The sequence below is a fragment of the Nerophis ophidion genome, linkage group LG04, assembly GCF_033978795.1.
Source record: "Nerophis ophidion isolate RoL-2023_Sa linkage group LG04, RoL_Noph_v1.0, whole genome shotgun sequence".
NCBI lineage: Eukaryota > Metazoa > Chordata > Actinopteri > Syngnathiformes > Syngnathidae > Nerophis > Nerophis ophidion.
Genome location: NC_084614.1, coordinates 55570714 through 55596379, shown reverse-complemented (window position 1 = coordinate 55596379; position 25666 = coordinate 55570714). Strand labels below are relative to the sequence as shown.

The 25666-nt window shown below is 39.2% G+C and overlaps 1 protein-coding gene across 2 annotated transcripts in view; it reads left to right on the top strand.

The window, feature by feature from the left end:
- Positions 1-25666, top strand: part of LOC133551601 (protein phosphatase 3 catalytic subunit alpha-like) — a 72930-nt gene that overhangs the window by 34947 nt on the left and 12317 nt on the right. For both annotated transcript variants that reach the window (XM_061898493.1, XM_061898492.1), the window contains exons 7-11: positions 19706-19783; positions 19884-19978; positions 24537-24662; positions 24732-24809; positions 24961-25045. In XM_061898493.1, coding sequence (XP_061754477.1) covers positions 19706-19783; positions 19884-19978; positions 24537-24662; positions 24732-24809; positions 24961-25045 — 462 coding nt within the window. The remainder of the gene's footprint in view (positions 1-19705; positions 19784-19883; positions 19979-24536; positions 24663-24731; positions 24810-24960; positions 25046-25666) is intronic.

Sequence of the window (25666 nt, the reverse complement as noted above, 5' to 3'; positions counted from 1 at the left end):
CCGAACCAGAAGCAGGAAACCTATACCTGGCCCGCGACTCGAAGATGCTGGCAGACATCGGCAAACAGCTAGTTTTCCCACCTGAGATTACCTCTACCAACCTCAGGCCAGACTTGGTGCTCTGGTCCCCTTCGGTGAAGACCGCTTACGTCATAGAGCTCACAGTCCCATGGGAGAACTCTGTGGGGGAGGGCTATAAACGTAAGAAGCTGCGCTACACAGAGCTAGCAGAAGAAGCGAGGCAGCGTGTCTGGAACACCAAAGTATATCCAGTAGAAGTGGGATGCAGAGAATTTGTGGCCTCGTCTACCATCAGACTGCTGAGGGAACTCGGCAGCCACGGTCAGGCTCTGCGAAGGACCATCACAGCAGTCTGTGGCAGCAGAAAGGAGCAGCCAGTGGATTTGGCTCAAGCGGAAGAACCCCGGTTGAGCCCCAAAAACAGCAGTGTAACAGGGTGAATTTCGGGAACAGTTGAGCACGGGACACAAGCTGAGGACTGATCATCCTTCGGCGGGCCACCTTTGTGGAGGGTGTATAGTGTTTGGAGGTCGAAACACCCAATGATGCAACGGCACACTACCGAAGATGTGTCGCTTGTCCAATTGTCCTGGCATTTAACCCTGACCAATTCTCATATATCCCACACAACTCACAAGAACACCCCGCCCCCCACAACCTGACGTTGTCTGTCTACCACTCTTAATAACAAGGACATCTCGAGTGAGTAGTCTCCACATTTGGCACAAGGGACTGTTCAACATCTTGTCCTGTGTTTTTGGATTCTGAGAGTCATGATTTGTAATCTAGAATTCACTTTCACCAACTCAGAGGCGATGTCAATAGCTGCAGAGGATAATTACCACTTTGTGATCACGGCGCCGCTAAAAGTATTACCTCAACATTAACACTTAGAAGAACGATATTGCTAATACTTGGTTAATAGTCAGGTCACGACATGTAAATAGAGGCTTCGGGATGTTTTACAGGGCTTAAAGAGGAACTGCGCTTTTTCATTCACAATTATTATGAAAGACATGATGACGGATGGATTTTTTAAAAACAATGCATTCTTTCTCTTATATAAACGAAAATAAAAGTCTGCTTACAGCGGAGCCAATGGGAGGTCCTCTACTCCGCCCATAAAACGCAATAAATAACTATTCAGAAAGCGCCAACAATACTCCATTTAAATTTTGTGATTTGAATATCAACCAAGTATTAGTGATGTCGTTATTATAAGCGCTAATATATAGCGGTGACGTGATCACTACCGTGTGTCCCTATGTTTACATCATCGAGTGATCTGCTGTTTCCTCGAGTCCCTGCTCCTTGGAAGTTTATTGTAGATCATAAATCATGCCTTACACCTGGACAGAAGAAGGCTGAGGAGAAAATCCGACAAGTTGGTACACTTTGACATCCAATTTAGACCCAGGAATGGCGAGAACAACACGAAAAGACGCATGGTCACTCCCCCCTTTTGTTTGCAAAGATTATGGGTCATTCTTTACCTAAATGGGAATATACAAACATGCTATCAGTCGGCATCCTAATGACAGCAGACAGTGATGTTTTATTATGTTTTTGGCTCTCATAAAGTTTGCAGTGAGCAGAAATCACTGATAAAGGAAAAAAAAAGAATGCTGTGATGATTTTTTGAAAATAATGTCCTGCAAGCGCTTAAAATGATCAAAATACGTAAATATATAATGTTATTTTGAATCTGCTACTAATTCCCTGCCTGGCACTCAGCATCAAGGGTTGGAATTGGGGGTGAAATCACCAAAAATGATTCCCGGGCGTGGTCACCGCTGCTGCTCACTGTTCCCCTCAACTCCCAGTGGGTGGAACAAGGGAATGGGTCAAATGCAGAGGACACATTTCACCACACCAAGTGTGTGAGATCATTGGTACTTTATCTTAACTTTAACTTTAACTTAACTTAACTGTGTCTCACCGGCCAGTTCTCGTGGTGAAATGGCACAAAGTCATGCAAGACAATTGGAAAGTATAATAAATTCAGCAACAAATTGGAAAAAGATCCAACCAGAGAAGGAGAAGAGGGGTGGAGCTGCTTGGAGTTATCTTTTTTCTTTCCGAATTTTTTTTGCGTTTTATCCTGAAAATCAACCGGATTTAAGTCAATCAATTAATTTCTTTTTATAGCAATTTTCATACATATAACAAGTAGCACAAAGTGCTTTTAATTTAAAAATGCTTAAAAACCACTGCCTCCCGCCGTCATTACATAATCCCAGGTTGAAAGAGTCAGCCCCACCTAACCCAACCTTTTCCCTTTACCACACACATGCACACATAAACAAAGTCATGTAAAAACATTATGTGGCTGAGCACGGAAGAGTCAGGTGAGAAAACACTATCTTAAAAAGCCAAGTGCACCAGGAGCTGTATGATGGGTGGCACGGCCACAGTGACTCTTACCCAAGGGGGCCATCTGGCCGAGGAACCCATGAGCCAGAGCCACAGCAACCGCGGCACACAGTGCAGAGGGCTCCTGCTGAGAAAACACTGGAAATAACTATACAACTAAAATATAGTAAGAGGTAGGGTTGTATGGTATACCTGTATTAGTATAGTACTGCGGTACTAATGAATCATATTCGGTACTATACCGCCTCTGATAAGTACTGTTCCCCCACCGCCCCGCGCCCACGTCGTCGTCATGTCGTGTCATTGCTGGTTTACGAACAGATGAGCATGTTCGGTAGCACACAATCACGGAGTACTTACAAAGAGAAAATTTGTGTTGACAGAAAAGGGAGAACGGACGCATTGTGGCTTAAAAACTAAAGATATAGGTGAAGTTATAACACTGAAACGCCCTCAGGAAGAGGTGCTTTAAAACATAACTAGCGGTTAAAATCCAGCCGCAGTCGGCAGTGTTTTAGCTACTTCTAAATCACGAATCCTCGCCTCCATAGAGATGATTCAAGTGGGTTTCTTAGAAGTATTATCTCTGCAGAACTAGGAATAGCTAAACATGCTTCACTGCATCGTAGCTCATCGGCGTCAAAATGTAAACAAACGCCATTGGTGGATCTACACCTGACATCCACTGTAATGATACTAAGTACATGAGTGTATCAAGTCGATACTACAATGAATAAGTCAATATTTTTTGGCATCACAACATCTTCTTTTGTTTTGTTTTTATTTATAATATGTTTATAAACTCAGAAAATATGTTCCTGGACACATGAGAACTTTGAATATGACCAATGTAAGATCCTGTAACTACTTGGTATCTGATTGATACCCAAATTTGTGATATCATCCAAAACTAATGTAAAGTATCAAACAACAGAAGAATAAGTGATTATTACATTTTACCAGAAGTGTATATAGAACATGTTTTTTTTTTTCATAAAGAAATACAATCATGTGTGCTTACGGACTGTATCAATGCAGAATGTATTGATCTATATTGATATATAATCTATATATTGTATATATTGTATATATTGTGTTTTTTATGTTGATTTGATAATTTAAAAAAAAAAAAAATATATATATATATATATATATATATATATATATATATATATATATATTTCTTGTGCGGCCCAGTACCAGGTCCGGTGGTTGGGGACCACTGACCTAAAGCTTAACCATTAGCCAAGAGACAGCTTTTATCTCATAACACTCTTAAGTTGATGTTCCACTGAATTATGATATTTTCAACATTTGTGTTGTGTTTTTATTTTTTACCGTTCAATTGTAAAAGTGAATTCTATCATTGTACATCTTTATCATTTGCTTTCTTTTATCTTTTTGAAAACTGGCATGTGAGGCGGTTGAGAGACGCTCTGCGGCCTCTGTAGGTGTTCTTGGCTTGGCCTTCTCTGGAGCTTTGGGTGTGCATGTCCAGTTGCTTGGTGTCTGATTTTGTGTGATGTTCTGTTGTTGGCGGAGCTAGATGGCAGAGATAAAAAATCCTGCCAGTGGCGCTATGTGGCCACTTCCGTCGGGGTGCATTGTAGCCTCGCAAAGTCGAGGTACCATTTGCTGGGTGGGATCCTGGTCTCAGGGTAACGGCAAATGAAAAAACATCTTCAAGTCCATCCATCCATCCATTTTCTACCGCTTATTCCCTTTCGGGGTCACGGGGGGCGCTGGCGCCTATCTCAGCTACAATCGGGCGGAAGGCAGGGTACACCCTGGACAAGTCGCCACTTCATCGCAGGGCCAACACAGATAGACAGACAACATTCACACTCACATTCACACACTAGGGCCAATTTAGTGTTGCCAATTAACCTATCCCCAGGTGCATGTCTTTGGAGGTGGGAGGAAGCTATTTTAATTGAACCGCCAAATTGTTGGTGTATCTAAGAATTAGACAGCCTTGTAGGAATTGGACGTCTGGGCAGGCGTGCTTGAGTGTCAGGGGGGTAGGTTTGGGTTTGCCTGTGGAGATAGCAGTGCATTCTGGCTTCTTCCTTGGGTCTCGCTAGGGTCCGATGTTACAAGCCTATTATGTAAGAGGAATACAGGAAGTGAACAAATGTATTACTGACTAATGTGATATGGAGACGGGGTAGGATTAAATAAGATCTGCTTCTTCTTACTCCCTTTTGGACATTGAATTATTAACTGTTAACAAGAGCGGTATGACAATGTAACCCTGCATGCTCGCCTATTACTCTGCCCAAAACATAATTTATTGCTGCTTAGAGTAGTCCTTAGAGTATATACACTATATCGTATGTGCATTGCCTTAGAAGCAAGCATGACACCAATGTACAATATAAATGTGCATATTAATCTACACCTTCAGAGAATAGACGCTATAGAGCTTGTTTAACAGTGAGAGGACCTTATTGAAAATTATTCTGTAAATACATGGAGGATGCTACTATACAGTATAATAGTCATTTATCCCCCTCTGACCTTTTCCTACCTTTACTCTCCAACTTGCCTCGCCATCATTAGGACTCCAGAAACTCAGCAAAAACGCTTTCTTAAATACAAGGAGGAGAGGGCTACATGAAAATCCAATCAATTATGATACAGTATTAATGGGAGTACATGAAGGTAACACGCGCCGATTTAGCATTGTACGACTTGCAAAAATCAATACGCATAAAATCCATTTGGAAAAAGCCATAACTTGTAATCGCCGTACATTTGTAAATGCCAGGCATGTCGGATTTGCCCTTTCTTGTTGCGGTGTCTACTTCCTGTAATTAATGTCTTCTGTCAGGTACACCATTTGAACTAAGCTGGCTTTTTCACACGTTCTTCTACTAGTCAATTAGTTTTGTTTTGTTTTTCGTTGTGTGTACAGGAGGAAGGAGAGGGCGGCATAACTCGGTTGGTAGAGTGGCCGTGTCAGCAACTTGAGGGTTGCAGGTTCGATACCCGCTTCAATCATCCTAGTTACTGCCGTTGTGTCCTTGGGCAAGACACTTTACCCACCTGCTCCCAGTGCCACCCACACTGGTTTAAATGTAACTTAGATATTGTGTTTCACTATGTAAAGCGCTTTGAGTCACTAGAGAAAAGCGCTATATAAATATAATTCACTTCACACAGACAGGAGGGATGGCGTTTAGCTCTATATTTATTTATACATATTGCACAATATATATAAATAATAAATGAAGTGTGTGTACTAATCCAAAATGTGTATGGTGTGTGACTATGCGTGGGAATTAATTGCTGAGCGTTACCAGAGTGTTGAGCGAGAGACAAAGTCCAATAGGGGCAGGGCATGCTCGTAGGTCCGTGAGATAGTCAGGAAGTCGGGGAAATACAGAGGCATCAAAGGTCCGTGTCCAGGCACGAGGTCGAGATTCAAGAGGCAGTGAGGGAAGTGAAGGGAACACGGGGAGACGAGACGCACAACTCGTAACGCTAGAACGGAGGTCTGCTGTTTGAACGACAAGGAGGACACGAGACAATTAACACGACGGTGGAGAAAAACACTGAGAGCAAAGAGTGCGCATAGCGCTGACATGTCGGCTTACTGTACTGAACAGGGAGCTACGTTCTTGCCCCGGATAGCAGGTTGTGCTGGTTTAAGAAGAGAGGTCTTTTCATCAGTTACAGGCTCTGCCTGGGCAGAGTAGCCAGAAATTGTAATCAAGTAAGAGTACTGTTACTTTACAGATTTATTACTCAAGTAAAAGTAAGGAGTAGTCACCCAAATATTTACTTGAGTAAAAGTAAAAAGTATGTTGTGAAAAAACTACTCAAGTACTGAGTGACTGATGAGTAACTTGATTACGGCAACAAATAATGCACAAAAACATAAAAATAGCAATGAGCAAATTCAGAGCCAGGAATATCTCTTAAGCAACTAAAACAATAATATATATTAAATAATAGTACATTTAAATAAAATAAATTAAGGCACATTGAGCCACAATAACTTAACAGCACCATAGGCTCAGTAGGCATTGATTGATTGATTGATTGATTGATTGATTGATTGATTGATTGATTGATTGATTGATTGATTGATTGTTTGAAACTTGCATTAGTAGATTGCACAGTACAGTACATATTCCGTACAATTGACCACTAAATGGTTTTTCAACGTTTATCAATTACTTATAAAATGACCAAGTCGAGGTGATCTACCTCATATACATATAAATATAACACACATATCATATATATACATATATATATATATATATATATATAAATATAAATTATATACTGTATATATATATATATATATATATATATATGTATACATATATTTATATATACAGTATATAATTTATATTAATCTATTTTGCCGTTTTTGTTCACGTTAAAGGTGTTGTAATGAATATACATACATGTTTAACACATATAGATTCCTATCTTTCATGAAGACAAGAATATAAGTTGGTGTATTACCTGATTCTGATGACTTGCATTGATTGGAATCAGACAGTAGTGCTGATAACGTCCGCGTTTTCAAATGGAGGAGAAAAAAAGTTCCTCTTTTCTGTCTAATACCACATGAAAGTCGTTGTTTTTTGGCATCTTATTTGTCCGGCTTCCATATTGGTTTTTATACACTTTACAAGAAATACATTGGCGGCAAATTCCGTAGCTTGCTAGCTTGTTTGAGCTGGCTTTCGGGGACTCTTATTTTGTTAGCGCAGGCGCGATGGAGCGGCACTTTTATAGTGAAGACAGGAACTGTGCGATCAGTCTGACAGGAAGTACGGTTGAAATAAAAAGTGTCTTTTTTCCTTTACACTTTTGATTGATTGATTGATTGAAACTTGTATTAGTATATTGCACAGTACAGTACATAATATGTACAATTGACCACTAAATGGTAACACCCCAATAAGTTTTTCAACTTGTTTAAGTCGGGTCATGTGACCGCCTGTCTCTGTTTGATTGGTCTAACGTCACCAGTGACTGCATTTGATTGGTGAAACAGAGTCAAACGTCACCAGTGACTGCATGTGATTGGTGAAACGCAGGCATGCGTAGATCCTACATTGAAGCTCTGTTATAAACCAAAACAAACATTAACAGATCGATAAAAAAAAAGTAGCGAATAGCGAGCTGAATGTAGATAAATGGAGCGGAGTAAATGTAGCGTTTCTTCTCTATAAATATACTCAAGTAAAAGTAAAAGTATGTTGCATAAAAACTACTCGTAGAAGTACAATTTATCCCAAAAGTTACTCAAGTAAATGTAACGGCGTAAATGTAGCGCGTTACTACCCACCTCTGGGTGACAGGTGCGCTGATTGCTGGCGATTAATTGCAGCTGCTTGCTGTAGCCGGACTGACACGCGCCTAGTGCGCTCCCGAAGATGCGTCCAGCGCAGCGCACACATGAATGCGCACTGGTGTACCTCGGGCCGTGACATTTTTTCTGCCAAGGTCTGTCAGTCTTGAATACCTTATTTAAACATAGTGATGATAGTAATAAAACGCTGCTGACTTGTCCAGGGTGTACCCCGCCTTCCGCCCTAATGCAGCTGAGATAGGCGCCAGCGATCCCTCACAACCCCAAAAGGGACAAGCGGTAGAAAATGGATGGATGGATGGGTTTTTTATTTTTACTTAAATGATACACTCTATACACTGTTATTAAATGTTTCTCACTAGGACGATAAAAAGAAAAAAAATCCTAAATAATTCAATTATCATAAAAAAAATGTTAAATACTTTTTTATTGTCTGTCAAAACCATTTGTGTTCCAACCATTATTTGTATTATAGTCCATGTTGTATCCTTCTCCAAGAAAAGCAATGATACTTTGTTATAAAAGTTTTTAATATACACTGTAATCCTCCATTTTGGCTGTCAGATTCAGCAGAGCATAAAAATAAAGAAATCAATGTATTGACTTGTTGCTGACACATTGGCACTGTCTAGGCTTTTCGACTCTTCAGAAAGACGGCAGCGACAAGCACCTGCCGCCTCACGTACGGTCTGACCCCTTCACATAGTGCCATTGTACTGTGCTCATTTAGCTGCAGTTTTATTGTCTGATTAGCAAACACAATGATGCCACATTTAAAGATATAGCACAGGTTGTAGAAAGTCATGGTGCAAAATGAATGTTTCTGGAAACACTATACTGACAAACAGAAATGTGCATGTGTGCCATCCAGCCAACCTAGTTTACGAAGGGTTACACAATCAGATGGTAGAATGAGGTTGAGCATCCTCATTTCCGGTTTCTGTGCTCCGTTTGGTCAAGAATTGTGCAAATTCAGCAATTTTTATTCTAAAAGGGTCATATGATGATGTTTTTCCGACATTTAAAACATTTCCTTGTGGTCTACCTACAAACCCCGTTTCCATATGAGTTGGGAAATTGTATTATATGTAAATATAAACGGAATACAATGATTTGTATATAAATATAAACGGAATACAATGATTTGTAAATCCTTTTCAACCCATATTCAGTTGAATGCACTACAAAGACGATATATTTGATGTTCAAACTTATAAACTTGATTTTTTTTTTGCAAATAATAATTAACTTACAATTTCATGGCTGCAACACGTGCCAAAGTAGTTGGGAAAGGGCATGTTCACCACTGTGTTACATCACCTTTTCTTTTAACAACACTCAATAAACGTTTGGGAACTGAGGAAACTAATTGTTGAAGCTTTGAAAGTGGAATTCTTTCCCATTCTTGTTTTATGCAGAGCTTAAGTCGTTCAATAGTCCGGGGTCTCCGCTGTTGTATTCTATGCTTCATAATGCACCACACATTTTCGATGGGAGACATGTCTGGACTGCAGGCAGGCCAGGAAAGTACCTGCACTCTTTTACTACGAAGCCACGCTGTTGTAACATGTGGCTTGGCATTGTCTTGCTGAAATAAGCAGGGGCGTCCATGATAACGTTGCTTGGATGACAACATATGTTGCTCCAAAACCTTTGTGGACCATTAAGCATTCATGGTGCCTTCACAGATGTGTAAGTTACCCATGCCTTGGGCACTAATACACGCCTTACCATCACAGATGCTGGCTTTCGAACTTTGCGCCTATAACAATCCGGATGGTTATTTTCCCCTTTGTTCCGGAGGACACCACGTCCACAGTTTCCAAATATAATTTGAAATGTGGACTCGTCAGACCACAGAACACTTTTCCACTTTGCATCAGTCCATCATAGATGATCTCGAGCCCTGCGCAGCCGGCGGTGTTACTGGGTATTGTTGATAAATGGGTTTGGTTGTGTCTTTCAACTTTTATTTTCTGAGACGCAGTGTCTTCTGTAGTGGACATGTATTTATATCAGTTTGCAAAATGCCGTTTCTCAGAAAAGTTGACTCACAATTTGATTTTTAATAAAGTAAATACCTCACAAAATGATGTTTAGCCTTGCTAGCATTAAATATAGATTCTCTTGGTGCTGTGCGCCTTGACCCGGTCTGTTTTGGCTTGGAACACTCGAAATGAAAGTGGGGCACTTTATCACCTCCGCCACAGAGGTTTTGTTTTCACCAGAGTTTGTCTGTTTGTTAGTGTTACAGTGCCCGTGTTGTGGTCTAGTCTAAAAAAGATTCCTTAGTTAAAAAACAGACGCTTTGGACTTACTTGTTCTACTTGAACATCCATCCATCCCTTTTCTACCGCATGTCCCGTTCGGGGTCGCAGGGGGTCGCTGGAGCCTAACTCAGCTGCATTCGGGTGGACAGTTTGAAAAATATATATATTCGTACAAATTATAGAGTCACTAATACAACGAGTCATGGCAACATACGCAGTGATCAGCTAGGGTTGCAATCCGAGCGCCAATGTTGCTCAGAGGATTTAGGGTGATGTAGTTTATTCCAGAACAGCCAAAGCAAAAGTGGCAGAAAAAAACTAGTCACAATTCACAGCAATGGTGTGAAGATTTTGAAACCGCAAAACTGCGGTATCTACAATACCGTTACATCCCTAGATAGAACTATACGCTACTTTGTACAAGAAATGACAACCACAGAGCATGCATGTGCATGTATGAGCCAATATGCCCCACAACAAGAAAAAAGAAGGATCTTATTGACTACAATGGCGGAATACTATGGCAGACTCGCACAAAGCTCCTCAGGTAAAACTTTACGCAATATGGAGCGATCCGTTTACGTCAAACTTGGACTAACGTCACAAATGGGGCAAATTCTAAATGGCTCATTTGGAGGAAGTACGAAGGAAGGCAAGATTTTTTATAAATATCTCTGCCATGCCTCCATTGTTTGATTTCAAATTTTTGAGACTTTTGCAGATCCTAAATACACAAAAACAGGTACCAATAGGTAAGAACTATTAGTTTGGCACCATTTTAAAGGAGAACTGCAGTTTTTTTAAATGCTGCCTATCATTCACAATTATTATGAAAGACAAGGAGACAAAAGGTTTTTAGTTTTTTGGCATTCTAACATATTCAAATGGGCTTGTTCATTGTGGCTAGCAATGTGGAAGCAATCAATTCTACCTCTAAATCACTTTAAAAATGCATCTACAAACCATACTTCATTTACGATCCATAACCCGTAAAATAACCATACGATAGCGACGTTGTTATTGTAAGAGCGAATACTGAGGAATTTTGTTTTAGCGTAGTAACACATCGGCTGTTAAAGTTTTAAAGCCTGCACTTTGTCACATAAATGTCTCATTTCACCATGACTACACTAAATGTGTGCTACAATCAGGGTTCAGGTGGGGGCATTACATTTGGAGATGAATGTACGCAATGACCAGCGGCCCTGACAGATTGGTTATCTGAGGGCGGAAATGTTTTCACATTCTCAACACAGAACTTCCATCTCTGTCTCTCTCGCTCATTCTCACTTGTCAGATTTCTCACTTGCTCTCCCTCTATTTCTCTTGCTCTTTCCCTTCCTCGCTCTCTCACTCCCAGGCTCACCAACACATAATTTCACAAAGGAGAGAAGAAATGTGAGCCTCAGGCAGGCTGTGTGTGCGTGTGTGTGCCTACGTGTGTGGGTGTGTGTGTGTGTGTGTGTGTGTGTGTTTTGACTAATCAATAGAAGCCGTTGGGGTGAACAAAAAATAATCTAGTACATTTTGTACTCAGAGATCCTTATTTCCAGCTTTAATAGACAACCTTTATGCAATACAAAGCAGTGAGGGAAAATAAGATATTTTATCAACGCAATGCATGAAGGACTTTTTCAAAAGAAACTCTGAAATACTAAAGTTCCACAACATAGTGAATTTGCAAACCGCAAAAATTTTACACAAAGCAAATAATAATCTGCTTAATATAAAAAATAATGCGTTAGACCAATGGTCCCCAACCACCGGGCCGTGGCTCGATTGGTACCGGGTCGCAGAATAATTTTTTATTAAAAAAAATATATATATATATATATTTTTTTTTTTAATAAATCAACATAAAAAACACAATATACACTTACAATTAGTGCACCAACCACAAAAATCTCCCTTTTTCATGACAAAAACGTCCCTTTTTTATGACAAAGGGAAAAAAAAAAAAGGACTACCCCACCGACCCACACCCCCCACCCCTAACCCCCGGGCCGCGGGACAAATTATTAAGCCTTGACCGGTCCGCGGATACCGCCGAAAATAACGCGTTTCTTTGTAAGTTACTTAGTTACTTAGTCCCAACACAGATTATAACTCACTTCACGAATTATTATTTATTTATTTATTTTCATTGTATTAACTTATGGAGTATATTGTGAATAAATTGAGAACAGGAAGTAAACAAAAGTTTTAGCATCTGATATGTAAAGGAAAAGGGGTAGAATTAAATAAATTCTGCTTCTTCCTACTCTTTTTCGAACATGTTGTATAGAGAAACTGGAAATTGTGATGTATCATGTTGTATGCATGCATGTTCGAAATAAACTCAAACTCTTACACACCACTTGTTGAATCCAGCGCTGTGCGGCGTCTTGTCGGGCCATTGTGGAGGAGACAATGTATCCATGGGAGCACAGCTGCTATTCCTGTAATTTCATATATGGGCCACCATGGGAACGTTCGCCACTGTGACCTACATACTAAGAGGGATGGCACAGTTTCGCAAGGTGCTCAGGGCACGGCGGCCTCCTTGTTTTCCTTCCTGCACAAACCTTGGAGTGTTTAAATATTTCAAACACTTGTGAAAGTTTGATGTCTGTGTAGATGGCGGCGAGGAAGTGCTCGACGACGGGAGGATGATGGGAAGTAATGTGTGCGGCATGCTGTGCTAGGCTGGCTGGATAGAAAGAGAACTTAACAGAGTGTACTTTAACAATTGATGATGATCACTCAAAACTCAATCAATTAGATGGTGTCTCGCCAAAAATAAAATAGTAGGACCGCCACAGTTAGATTTGGCGCTACCTTTTAGATGACATTTATTCTGTAATCAAACATAAGCAAGCACAAAAGGAGTAAAGTTAAAGTACCAATGATTGTCACACACACACTAGGTGTGGCAAAATTATTCTCTGCATTAGACCCATCACCCTTGATCACCCCCTGGGAGGTGAGGGGAGCAGTGGGCAGCAGCGGTGCCGCGCCCGGGAATCATTTTTGGTGATTTAACCCCCAATTCCAACCCTTAATGCTGAGTGCCAAGCAGGGAGGCAATGGGTCCCATTTTTATAGTCTTTGGTATGACTCAGCCGGGATTTGAACTCACGACCTACCGATCTCAGGGCCGACACTCTACCCACTAGGTCACTGAGTAGGTATTGGTGGCAGGCCGGAGATCGTAAATCATGGGTTGAGTGTGCATTATCGCCGCCATGAAGCGTGCAGCACAGCCTATGACTAGTGGTCCTGCTAAAACACACACTCTTTGGTCATTTGATAACACTTAGAAATGTGTACATGATGCACCCCTAAAATGACCAAACCTCGTCTCTTTGGTGCAATATTTATTCACGAAACCCATGGTTCATATTAAAGGCATTTTCTGAGAGCCTTTCTGAGATCCTGATATCCACTCTAACCACTAGGCCACCTACTCAGTGGCCTAGTGGTTAGAGTGTCCGCCCTGAGATCGGTAGGTTGTGAGTTCAAACCCCGGCCGAAAAAATGGGACCCATTGCCTCCCTGCTTGACATTCAGCATCAAGGGTTGGAATTGGGGGTTAAATCACCATAAATGATTCCTGGGCGCGGCACCGCTGCTGCCCACTGCTCCCCTCACCTCCCAGTTGGTGATCAAGTGGATGGGTCAAATGCAGAGGACAAATTTCACCCCACCTAGTGTGTGTGTGACAATCATTGGTACTTTAACTTTAAATTCCCTATCGAGCATGCGCATTACACACAAATACTAAGAAATGACGCAGCTCCCCTTCCCAATACTCATAACATACATGGAGATGAATATGAAAAATGAAAAATATATTTAACAAAAATAGAATAAGTAGTATTCTCTTTATGCATCATAATACAACTTTAGATTTTAAATCCAACTTTATTTTCAAGGTTCTACATACAGCAGAGTTTTCCAAAGAGCATTGTCGAAATATTATTAACAAAAAATGGAAAAATAGACCAAAATGTCATAATGCAATGAGAAAATGCTTAAATGTTCACACTAATTACAGTAATTTTTGATTAGCCTTTTCTATTATTATTACATGTGCCATGACCAATTATGCAACTTAGACCATGACGTCATCTAGATTCCTTCCCAGATTTATAGCTTTGTATGTTTTATGTAGAGCTGTCAAAAATAACCAGTTAACTCATGTGATTAACTACAAAAAAAATGATTGCATTAATCATGCACTGGTAATACACCGAATAATCACACCACTTTCTTTGATCATACATGCTCCTTTGCCTTATCCACAGACAATTACCTGAAGGCATCACAGGTCATTTAATGATCAGTGATCAGGTCAATGGAAAGGTGAAACATTTTAAATGAATATATATTTCAGTTCAAAATACAACCGGTTGGGAATTAAAGTAAAACTGTTTACACGTTTTGAGCAATTGAATGGCGTGCATTCAAGTAAACATTTAAAAAGTGTTTATAAATCACATTCTGACTATAAAATTGCATTCGTGTTAATAATAGTGGGTCCTTTTTAAGGTGATTTAAATCATACAAGCGAGTAATAACCTGTAATTAATCATGAATAATACAAATCCAAATCTGATTTCAAGAATGTATCATTTGTCAGCGCTAGTTGTATGTTATATATTGTTGCACATTGTTAGTTAAGAAGTTAGAAAGCAGCTATGTGCTACAAGGCGGCATAGCTCGTTTGGTAGAGTGGCCGTGCCAGCAACTTGAGGGCTGCAGGTTTGATTCCTGTTCCCGCCATCCTAGTCACTTTTGATTGATTGATACTTTTACATATTCTGTACTGAACTGTGCAATCTACTAATAAAAGTATCAATCAATCAAAAGTGACTAGGTAACACCCGAATAAATTTTTCAACTTGTTTAAGTCGGGGTCCACGTTAATCAATTCATGGTAAACTGCCGTTGTGTCCTTGGGCAAGACACTTTACCCACCTGCTCCCAGTGCCAACCACACTGGTTTAAATGTAACTTAGATATTGGGTTTCACTATGTAAAGCACTTTGAATCACTAGAGAAAAGCGCGATATAAATATAATTCACTTCACATAATATAGCATCTGCATGTATAGAAAAAATGTGTATAAAGCTTAAATTATGTATTGCTCATTAAGTACCAGAACCAGAACAGTAAATTGCATTTCCGGTTGTATAGTTATCACAGTTTTCCTTGTTTTCATTGATGGCAGCTTGGTGATAAAAAAAAAAAGTCAAAAGTAAATAAAAAATTAAGGGTTTTTTTTCCATAAAACTTTGGTTAAACTCTAATTTGTACAACTTTGCAGGTTCTGTTTGAATTAGGTATTGTAAAACTAAACACACTTCAAAGGAGTGTAAAAGCTGTTTACAAAAACCTTTATGTGGCATTTATCTGTGAAATATGCACTGAAAATACAGTAAAAAGGTTTAAAAGGTTTAAATGAAGTCAAAACATTGACTTGGAAAAAAAAACATTGGTACATCTCTATTTTTTGTTAGGACACATCACTAGATAATATTGTACCCATGCTTCTTCTTGTAAAAGTGAGAAACATGCTACAAATTGGATCAGTAATTTAGTCGGACGTATGCCTTAAATAGTTTCTAATACAACCAGAATTCCAACAAAAGCCATTAAGCATCGATGTCAACCGGTAATAATTTTTTGAAACCCGAGAGCCTTCAAGATGTATCTAAATGACATAATGTCTTTCTCAATGTTACATAATAGGTGTATTGAGCGCTCCTTCACGGTGTGTTATGTTCACAATGCGGCATGGAAGCATCTCAATATTGACTGACAAACCTGCACTGTTCAAGTCCTGCTCCAAAATGCCCATATGAACTCTGCCCAAAATTATACAATGTTTCTAATTTTCCTTTTTTATGAAATACCTTATTCTCAATCTGGCCAAATTAATTAATAAATATGACCCGTTTGCACCGAGTATCACTTCTGGCATCCTATACACCATTATGGCTCATCTAATCACCAATTCCCCCAATACAGTTGCAGTAGTATGTGCAATTGCATATGCACAACATTCTTTTTAATGTTGTGTGCAATTGGAACATCTCGTTTACTCTCAGGTTAGCGCTTAAGGCCAGAAAAATGTGACTATTGCTACATTGTTTTGTTCGGGCGTCTGTTTCCCCCCCTTTTTTTCACATGCTTGCATCATCTTTTGGCAAGTCGTTCATTAATATATTTATGAGTGATGAATCTTGTTTCATCCAGTGCAGAGTGAGAGTGGATGTATAATCACTAACCTGACATTCTGTTGCGTGATATATGGAATAACACATTTTTATGTCTGCTGAGGGTTAGACTATGTGCCTAATTGATCAATATGTCATCTTCTCACGTTGACTACTTTGCCATATATTTCAAGCGTGCTGTTATGACGTCTGAAGCAAACGTGTAGTTTTTTATATCTGTTGGCCTTGCATAGTGTCAGCGCTAGCCTTGTGGCAATATCAATTTAGCGTTAGAGCGTCGGTGCCGCTGTAACATCGCATTCACCACTAATACTCATACTTGCCAACACTCCTAATTTTCCTGGTAGACTCCCGATGTTCAGTGCCCCTCCCGAAAATCTCCCGGGGCAACCATTCTCCCGAATTTCTACCGATTTCCACCTGGACAACTATATTGGGGACGAGCATTTAAGGCACTGCCTTTAGCGTTCTCTGCAACCTGTCGTCATGTCCGCTTTTCCTCCATACTAACAGCGTGTCACATAATATTTGTGGCTTTTACACACACACACACACACACACACACACACATGCACAAGTGAATGCAAGGCATACTTGGTCAACAGCCATACAGGTCACATTCGAGGGTGGCCCTATAAACAACTTTAGCACTGTTACAAATATGCGCCACACTGTGAACCCACATCAAACAAGAATGTCAAACACATTTTGGGTGAACATCCGCACCGTAACACAACAGAACAAATACCCAGAACCCCTTGCAGCACTAAGTCTTCCGGGAAACTTCCAGCAAACTGACCAATAATTAACGTTTTATTCATGCATTTTCTCTTGCTACTTAAAGGCTTGAATTTTTGGTTCATTCATTATTGTTATTTTATTTTCAAATGTATTATTAGCCTGTGGAAAAAAAATTATATTTACCTAAGAAGATTGCAAATACAAAAAAAGGCATAACATTTTTATTTAAATTTTATTTGATATACCATTGATATTTTTTTAATTATTGTTATTATAATTTGAAACTGGATTTTGCATGTCACTAAAGTTATATAAGCCTTGCTTGTTCAATATTTAATGCAAAACTTGTTTGGGTCCTTATTAAAAGGTTAATTTGTTCAACCTTGGCCCGCGGCCTTGTTCCGTTTAAAATTTTGGCCCACTCTGTATTTGAGTTTGACACCCCTGATTTAGACTTTTGAATCATATTGAGAACAAATGGAAAGTCACTGGACGTTTTGGGCTAAAGTACAAAATTGTACTGTACTGTATGTGAATGTAAGGTAAAGGGAACTGAATTAGCAGAATATCAGGTTATTTTAACTAAAATTATATTGCAAGCAGGGCTGCCTTAATGCACGGGTTTACCCGGGCTGACGCCAAGATGTCCTCGCCCAATCAGGGGTCTCTGATTTTGACAGCGGAATGCAATGATTGGTGTTCAAAACTGTCAATCACAAACAGCTCTACTTTATGTAACGATAGTGTACTCTCTCTTTTTCTCTCTCTCTCTCTGTCTCTCTTTCTCTCTCTCTCTTTCTCTCTTTCTCTCTCTCTCTCTCTCTCTGTCTCTCTCTCTCTCCCTCTCTCTCTCTCTCTCTCTCTCTCTCTCTCTCTCTCTAGGCCGCATTGTTTTTTCCTACTGCTCCGAGTAGAGCGCGAACTCAGTTTGCCGTTGTTAGAGGCGAGTGTGCTGACTACTGAGCTGAAAGCATGGGCAATCTCCCAGATTTGATGGCCTCTGTTAAACTCACGCATGCGCCCGTCGAGAAGCTGATGGATTCAAGAATGAAATCATTTTTTAAATGGATGATATTTTTGCATTATTGTGATTATACTGAGTGCAATCATGTTTTTTTTACTTCAGCCCCAGGGACTCCCCTTGGGTTAAGGCAGCCCTGCTTGTGAGATGCTTGTTTTAACTACATTTTAAGCCCTACACCAGGGGTCTGCAACCCAAAATGTTCAAAGAACCACATTGGACCAAAAATACCAAAAACAAATCTGTCAGGGGCCGCAAAAAAATATAATCCTTTTATAAGTCTTATAATTGAAAGCAACACATAATGTAAGTGTTTATAAGACTGCAAGCTCTTATCTGTGAGGTGGGTGCGGCATTTGGATTCGATGTTGTTCATACTTCAGAATATCTTCTTGAGCAGGTATTTGTTTTGTTTGCAACAGTCACCTGCCTGGCACAACACCTTGCTGAAATAAAAATGTGTGTCGCAAGCTGACGCAAATCTTATTTGACAGAAATGTTGAAATGTAATATTTATTCTACACATTTTTACAACATTGGAGAATATTAGTCAAATGAAGGCTTCTCAGAGGGTGAGCCAACTCCTGGAAATTACTGGCCTAGAATGGCCGAAGGTATAAATGTGTGTGTCCAAGTTAAAAAAAACGGCAGGCTGTCTTCTTCTAATGGCTTTTTTACAATATTTGCAAGCTGGGTAACATTTGCTGTGGTCTGGAACAACATGGCACACAAACAACTATCAAAAATGCAGCCAATATTACATACAGATAATGTGTCATGAGACATGCAAATATTATTAAAATAATAATAATAGCATGTTATCGATCAAACATTATAAGAGTGGGCTTTCTAACTATTAGGAAGGTTTGTGTCATGTTTGTCCATATACAGAAGCCATATTAAAACAAAACAAAATATTTCCCTCCAATCTTTTTCCATTTTTATACATTTTTAAAAAAGCTCTGGAGAGCCACAGGTTGCCGACCCCCGCACTATACCATAGACCAGTGGTTCTCAAATGGAGGTATGCGTACCCCTGGGGGTACTTGAAGCCAACGGGGAGGTGAGATTTTTTTAAAATATTCTAAAAATAGCAACAATTCAAAAATCCTTTATTAATATATTTATTGAATAATACTTCAACAAAATATGAATGTAAGTTCATAAACTGTGAAAAGAATTGCAACAATGCAATATTCAGTGTTGACAGCTAGATTTTTTGATGTTAAAGATTTCTTTTTTTATGAAGAAATGTTTAGAATGAAGTTCATGAATCCGGATGGATCTCTATTACAATCCCCAAAGAGGGCACTTTAAGTTGATCATTACTTGTATGTGTAGAACTCTTTATTTACAATTGAATCACTTCTTTATTTTTCAACAAGTTTTTAGTTATTTTTATATCTTTTTTTCCAAATAGTTAAAGAAAGACCACTACAAATGAGCAACATTTTGCACTGTTATACAATTTAATTAATCAGAAACTGATGACATAGTGCTGTATTTTACTTCTTTATCTCTTTTTTTTCAACCAAATGCTTTGCTCTGATTAGGGGGTGCTTGAATTAAAAAAATTTTTACAGGGGGTACATCACTGAAAAAAGGTTGAGGACCACTTCCATAGACTAACTGGAAAACTTCCAGTTCATCTCAGCTCATTCCTGAAAATCTTCCAAAATATTACTGTTTCTTTAAATTTTTTTATGTATTCTTTTACAGTTATCCAGCTGTGTGTGAGTTCCTACAGAGCAATAACCTATTATCAATAATCCGAGCGCATGAGGCACAAGATGCAGGGTAAGTTTTCACACTATTGTTATTGAAATACTAAAATGTACAGTAGACATTTTTCTTAAAACTGCTATTTTAATGTAATGTACCAAAATATGTCCGCCAGTTACCGGATGTATCGCAAAAGTCAGACCACTGGATTCCCTTCCCTCATTACCATCTTCTCTGCACCAAACTACTTGGATGTTTACAACAACAAAGGTCAGAATATGGTTTGTTTCACTCTCTGACAGAATGTATTTATACAAAGCCTGTTTCCATATGAGTTGGGAAATTGTGTTAGATGTAAATATAAACGGAATACAATGATTTGCAAATCCTTTTCAACCCATATTCAGTTGAATGCACTACAAAGACAAGATATTTGATGTTGAAACTCATAAACTTAATTTTTTTTGGCAAATATTAATTAACTTAGAAATTCATGGCTGCAACACGTGCCAAAGTAGTTGGGAAAGGGCATGTTCACCACTGTGTTACATCACCTTTTCTTTTAACAGCACTCAATAAACATTTGGGAACTTAGGAAACTAATTGTTGAAGCTTTGAAAGTGGAATCCTTTACCATTCTTGTTTTATGTAGAGCTTCAGTCGTTCAACAGCCCAGGGTCTCCGCTGTCATATTTTACGCTTCATAATGCACCACATATTTTCGATGGAAGACAGGTCTGGACTGCAGGCGGGCCAGGAGAGTACTCGCATTCTTTTTTTACGAAGCCACGCTGTTGTAACACTTGTCTTGCTGAAATAAGCAGGGGCGTCCATGATAACGTTGCTTGGATGACAACATATGTTGCTCCAAAACCTGTATGTACCTTTCAGCATTAATGGTGCCTTCACAGATGTGTAAGTTACCGTACCTTGGGCACTAATACACCCCCATACCATCACAGATACTGGCTTTTGCACTTTGCGCCTATAACAATCCGGATGGTTATTTTCCTCTTTGTACCGGAGAACACCACGTCCACAGTTTCCAAATATAATTTGCAATGTGGACTTGTCAGACCACAGAACACTTTTCCATTTTGCTTCTGTCCATCTTAGATGATCTCGGGCCCAGCGAAGCCAGCGGCGTTCCTTGGTGTTGTTGATAAATGGGTTTTGCTTTGCATAGTAGAGTTTTAACTTGCACTAACATATGTAGCAACCAACTGTAGTTACTGACAGTGGTTTTATTAAGTGTTCCTGAGCCCATGTGGTGATATCCTTTACACACTGGTGTCGGTTTTTGATGCAGTACCACCTGAGGGATCAAGGGTCCATAATATCATCGCTTACATGCAGTGATTTCTCCAGATTCTCTGAACACAATTTCCTACTCATATAAAAACGGGGTTTTTACTTTTTCGGTTCCCATTTAATACATTGTCTGTGTTTGGAAGAGACAGGCAAGAATTATCACTCATCGTTGTTTATAGTTAGAGAGAAGGGTGCTTGTATCCCTTTAGCCAAAATATATTTAAAAAAAAAACATGATTAACAATAACTACAAAACATTTTTCGTAGAATGAGAGAAAATAAGGAAATTTCTGGTCTTTCCACTATATTCTCCATCAGCAAGAGTAAGAAAGTAGTTCAGGCATACACTTAACACAAACCAGCCATAATGTGAGTCAAATGCATCATTACAAAGTATAAAATGTGCACACACTGACTTCCTGTTTGGTGCAAAGTAAGCTTTATAATAAAAGTATGACAGTATTGCTGGGTTGCATATAATGTTACGTCTGTTTTTCTTCTTTGTGGCTTAATTCACACGAAGGTCAAGCAGTTTGAGCGTAGCATTAAAACAAGTGAGATTGAGTGTGGAGTTTGAGCTGTAAATACCGTATTGTGATTCTGTTTTGGGGTGTTCCAGTCATTCAAATAGAGAGATATGAAAGAACTTTTGTAGAGTCCCTTAGGAAGTGCTTCAGAATGGTAATAAAGTCCGAGAAAAAAACAAAAGTGTGTCAAAGGAAATGGCACTTACGAATATGTATGGAATACAACCGGACCATCCTTGTCTCAGCAACGATTCACTTTGTGCGTTTCAACATTTGATTTGTTTGATAAACTTTCTGTTATGCAATCGAGTTTATTCTCTACTATATTAGGAGTGTTTGAGAGCAGAACTAATCGTGAACAAGATATCGCATTACTTTATGCTCTATTGTGGTTGCAATGCCTAAATATAAATACGAAGACCTGGTTGTGCAAATAAACTAATGTTATGTTAGCACTCAGCATCAAGGGTTGGAATTGGGGGTTAAATCACCAAAAATGATTTCTGGGCGTGGCCACCGGTGCTGCTCACTGCTCCCCTCACCCCCCAGGGGGTGATCAAGGGTGATGGGTCATATGTATAGAATAATTTCGCCACACCTAGTGTGTGTGTGTGACAATTATGGGAACGTTAACGTTTTAACTTTTTAAATCCTAGTAATAAATACTAAAATGGTTGGTCCAGTCCACCGTATTTTTGTTTTCGATTTTCATAACAGAAACTAAAAGCTTAATTTTTGTTGTGCAAGAAAGCCAAGTGCTTTTTTTGACACGGATGACCACATGATATCATCTTTTGTAATATTTGTTAGCATCAAAAAATATCCTTGATAGTATTAATAAACTAGATGAATAAATCTCTTTTAGACTCAACAGCATAAACTGAAACTTGATTTCGCTGGCAAACATTGCTAAACAACAGGGACATCTATCGCTAAAAAGACAAAATATGAACTTCACATCATAAAAATAATTACTGACCTAAACTGTAGATGAGACTAATATTTGTAACAGGAACTCAACTGCAAACAAAGTTATCCTTTAACTCATTAGCGTCACGATCACAGCAGCACGGCACTCATTACATCAATCAAATATGGTACTTAGCGATGCACAAATTCCCATTTTTATGAGTGTAAAGGTGACTTTGTGGGTGTTATTTTATGTCTAGAGGGTTCCCATAATGTTAAAAGCCGTAGTTCAATTTTTTTTGCTCTGGCTATGAAAATATTTGATTTGTAATTAATAACTCCTACTTTGCCGAAATTAATTTACCACAATCAGGCCCGGAACCAATTAACCGCGATAAACAAGACTGTACTGTATGTCTTTGGTGTACGTGCACGCATTTTTTTGCGAGACAAGCATGATTGGGCACAGCATGAAAGCCAGTCATTTAATAATTTGGGCCAAACAGCAACTTTTAAAAAGTTTTACTTGTAATTGTGACAAATATAGACATTAATTAGTAAAATATGATGTTTCATAACACTATTGATAACATTTGCTATCCGTTAGAATCATTAAAGTTTGTCTAAGTCTAAGAAGTGTTGTTATAATTTTTTTGTTTAAAAAAAGGTCCTTTTTAGCCTGTTGTAAACAGCAATTTTAAGTTGGATTTTATCAAATGCTGTTTTTTAATCAGTTTAATCACACTATTGAATGGTGATTAATCATTAAATAAATACTTAAATAATGCAAATTACCTTTAAAAAGATACCCAAATATTTTGGCCCAAACGCAATTGTATTGTTAGAATGTCACAAACAAAATTTAAAAATAAGTATCTTACTAAATAGAGGTAATTTTTTCCATCAAGGTTTATTTTGAAAAACCGAAAAACTTCCGCTGTTAAAGTGAAAGAGCATGTGCAGTCAAAATAAACTGGGTGATTAGTCTTCTTTGTTACATGATTAGTGCAATATTTTTTGGGTAATTAATCTCCATCCATCCATTTACTACCACTTATTCCCTTTTGGGGTCGCGGGGGGCGTTGGCGCCTACCTCAGCTACAATCGGGCGGTAGGCGCGGTACACCCTGGACAAGTCGTCACCTCATCGCAGGTCTAACACAGATAGACAGACAACATTCACACTCACATTCACACACTAGGGCCAATTTAGTGTTGCCAATCAACCTATCTCCAGGTGCATGTCTTTGGAAGTGGGATTTCATGCGTTAAATTTGACAGCCCTAACTCCAACACACGGCAGTCGCTGCATGTCATTGTGTCTGTATTAAGCAACACAAACGCGCCTGAAGGCAGCATGGGGTGTTTTTTTATCAGAAGAGGAGCCTCTCAATAAAAAATGAAAAAATTCCGCATGCATACTTGTAAGTGGACGCCAGTAATTGTTACAATTAAGGCAATGTTTTTCTGCGTTCACTAGAGGAAGAAAAGATGATATCATAAAGTTGGCAATGTGTTTAAATCCAGTGACTCACTTGTAGAGAGGAGGCCTTACAACAAACCCTGATAAATGATCTTTAAAAAATGAATTTCTCGATGAATAACTTCCTAGCCTTACAAGCAAAGCAGCATAACAATAATAAACACATTGGTGAAGAAACATCTAAACTGAGCATTACCTGCGTAAAGCCATTTTTGAATTGCATTGTGGGTGTGTTGTTATTATTATGTCTGCATGCAGCAACATTACCGCGTTGAGCTTGTGAACAAGGCATAGGAATACATCAGGAAGCCCCCATGTGTGTTGGTGCACTCAGATCTTGAGTCTTTCTTGCCATTGGCTGTGGGAGTTGGGGGTGCGTGGGAGGAACTGTCGGCAGGCGGACTATCTCCGTGTGGCTTTATGCCTCTCTTTTTGATGTATCGGTGTCAGCAGTGCCTGGCCTCAGCTCTGCCACCTACTGGTTGGCATGTGCACAAGTAAAGAGGAGAGGTTTGCAGTACTCATCAGTAGGGTATGATTGTTCAAAGTTCAAACACAGACAAATTTGCCAAAATATTTCCTTCTGCTTCCCCACCAGCTGCCGTACTCAAATATGAGAACAACGTCATGAACATCCGACAGTTCAACTGCTCGCCTCATCCTTACTGGCTGCCCAACTTCATGGACGTCTTCACCTGGTCACTGCCCTTTGTTGGAGAGAAAGGTATGAGGCCTTATGTAAAAACTGCTACCCGCATGGATCATTGCATCCTTACCAAACCGTTTCTCTCAGTCACAGAGATGCTGGTGAATGTGTTGAGTATATGCTCCGACGACGAGCTAATGAACGATGAAGATGAGATATTCGACGGTGAGATCTTTCTGCTATCAAATTTAGCATTGTTGAAACATTCAGTTGGAGTGTTAGAAATGGCGTGCTTTGCAAACGCACTGTGACGCACACACTGCGATGATCTTTTACAGTCCAGATGCAAACTACATGCACGTATATTTCTTTACAGCCAATGCAGCAGCAGCACGCAAGGAAGTGATCCGAAACAAGATCCGCGCTATCGGGAAAATGGCAAAAATGTTCTCAGTTCTCAGGTAATCTTATCTTCAGCACTAAGTCTATGAATTCATTACGCTGATGAAAATGGATGTGTTTTTTTTTTTTTACTATACTATGGGCCATGTTTGTGTCGGCAAAAAAGTCTGCTGACTGCACACATTGTACACTCAGCATCAACTTAAAGCACAATATGTTGAAGTGAGACACAACACAATACAAGTGCTGTATCAAAAATTGTAAAAACAGAATTAGATTAGATTAGATTATATAGTACTTTATTTATTCCTTCAGGAGAGTTCCTTCAGGAAAATTAAAATTTTCAGCACAATCCCATTCAAGATCAGACAAACATTACAGGGAGACAGAACAGGATCGCTGACGGGTCTGCCGGCTTCCAGCGCCCCTTACAAAAAAGGTGAGATACAGGTAAACAAGTGGGGGGGAATGGGAGAAAAAAAAAGAAGATTAAAATAAAATAAAATATAATAAAAAATCGGTCTAAGGCTGGGCCCTGGAGAGGAGGTCCAGACTGAGGCCAAAGGGAAGAAAAAACAACAACTCATAGCCATAGTACATATCCCTCTCACATGTGTGTAGGAGGGAAACATCAAACATCAAAGAACACAAAGGACATTAAAGCGGATACAACCAGAAAC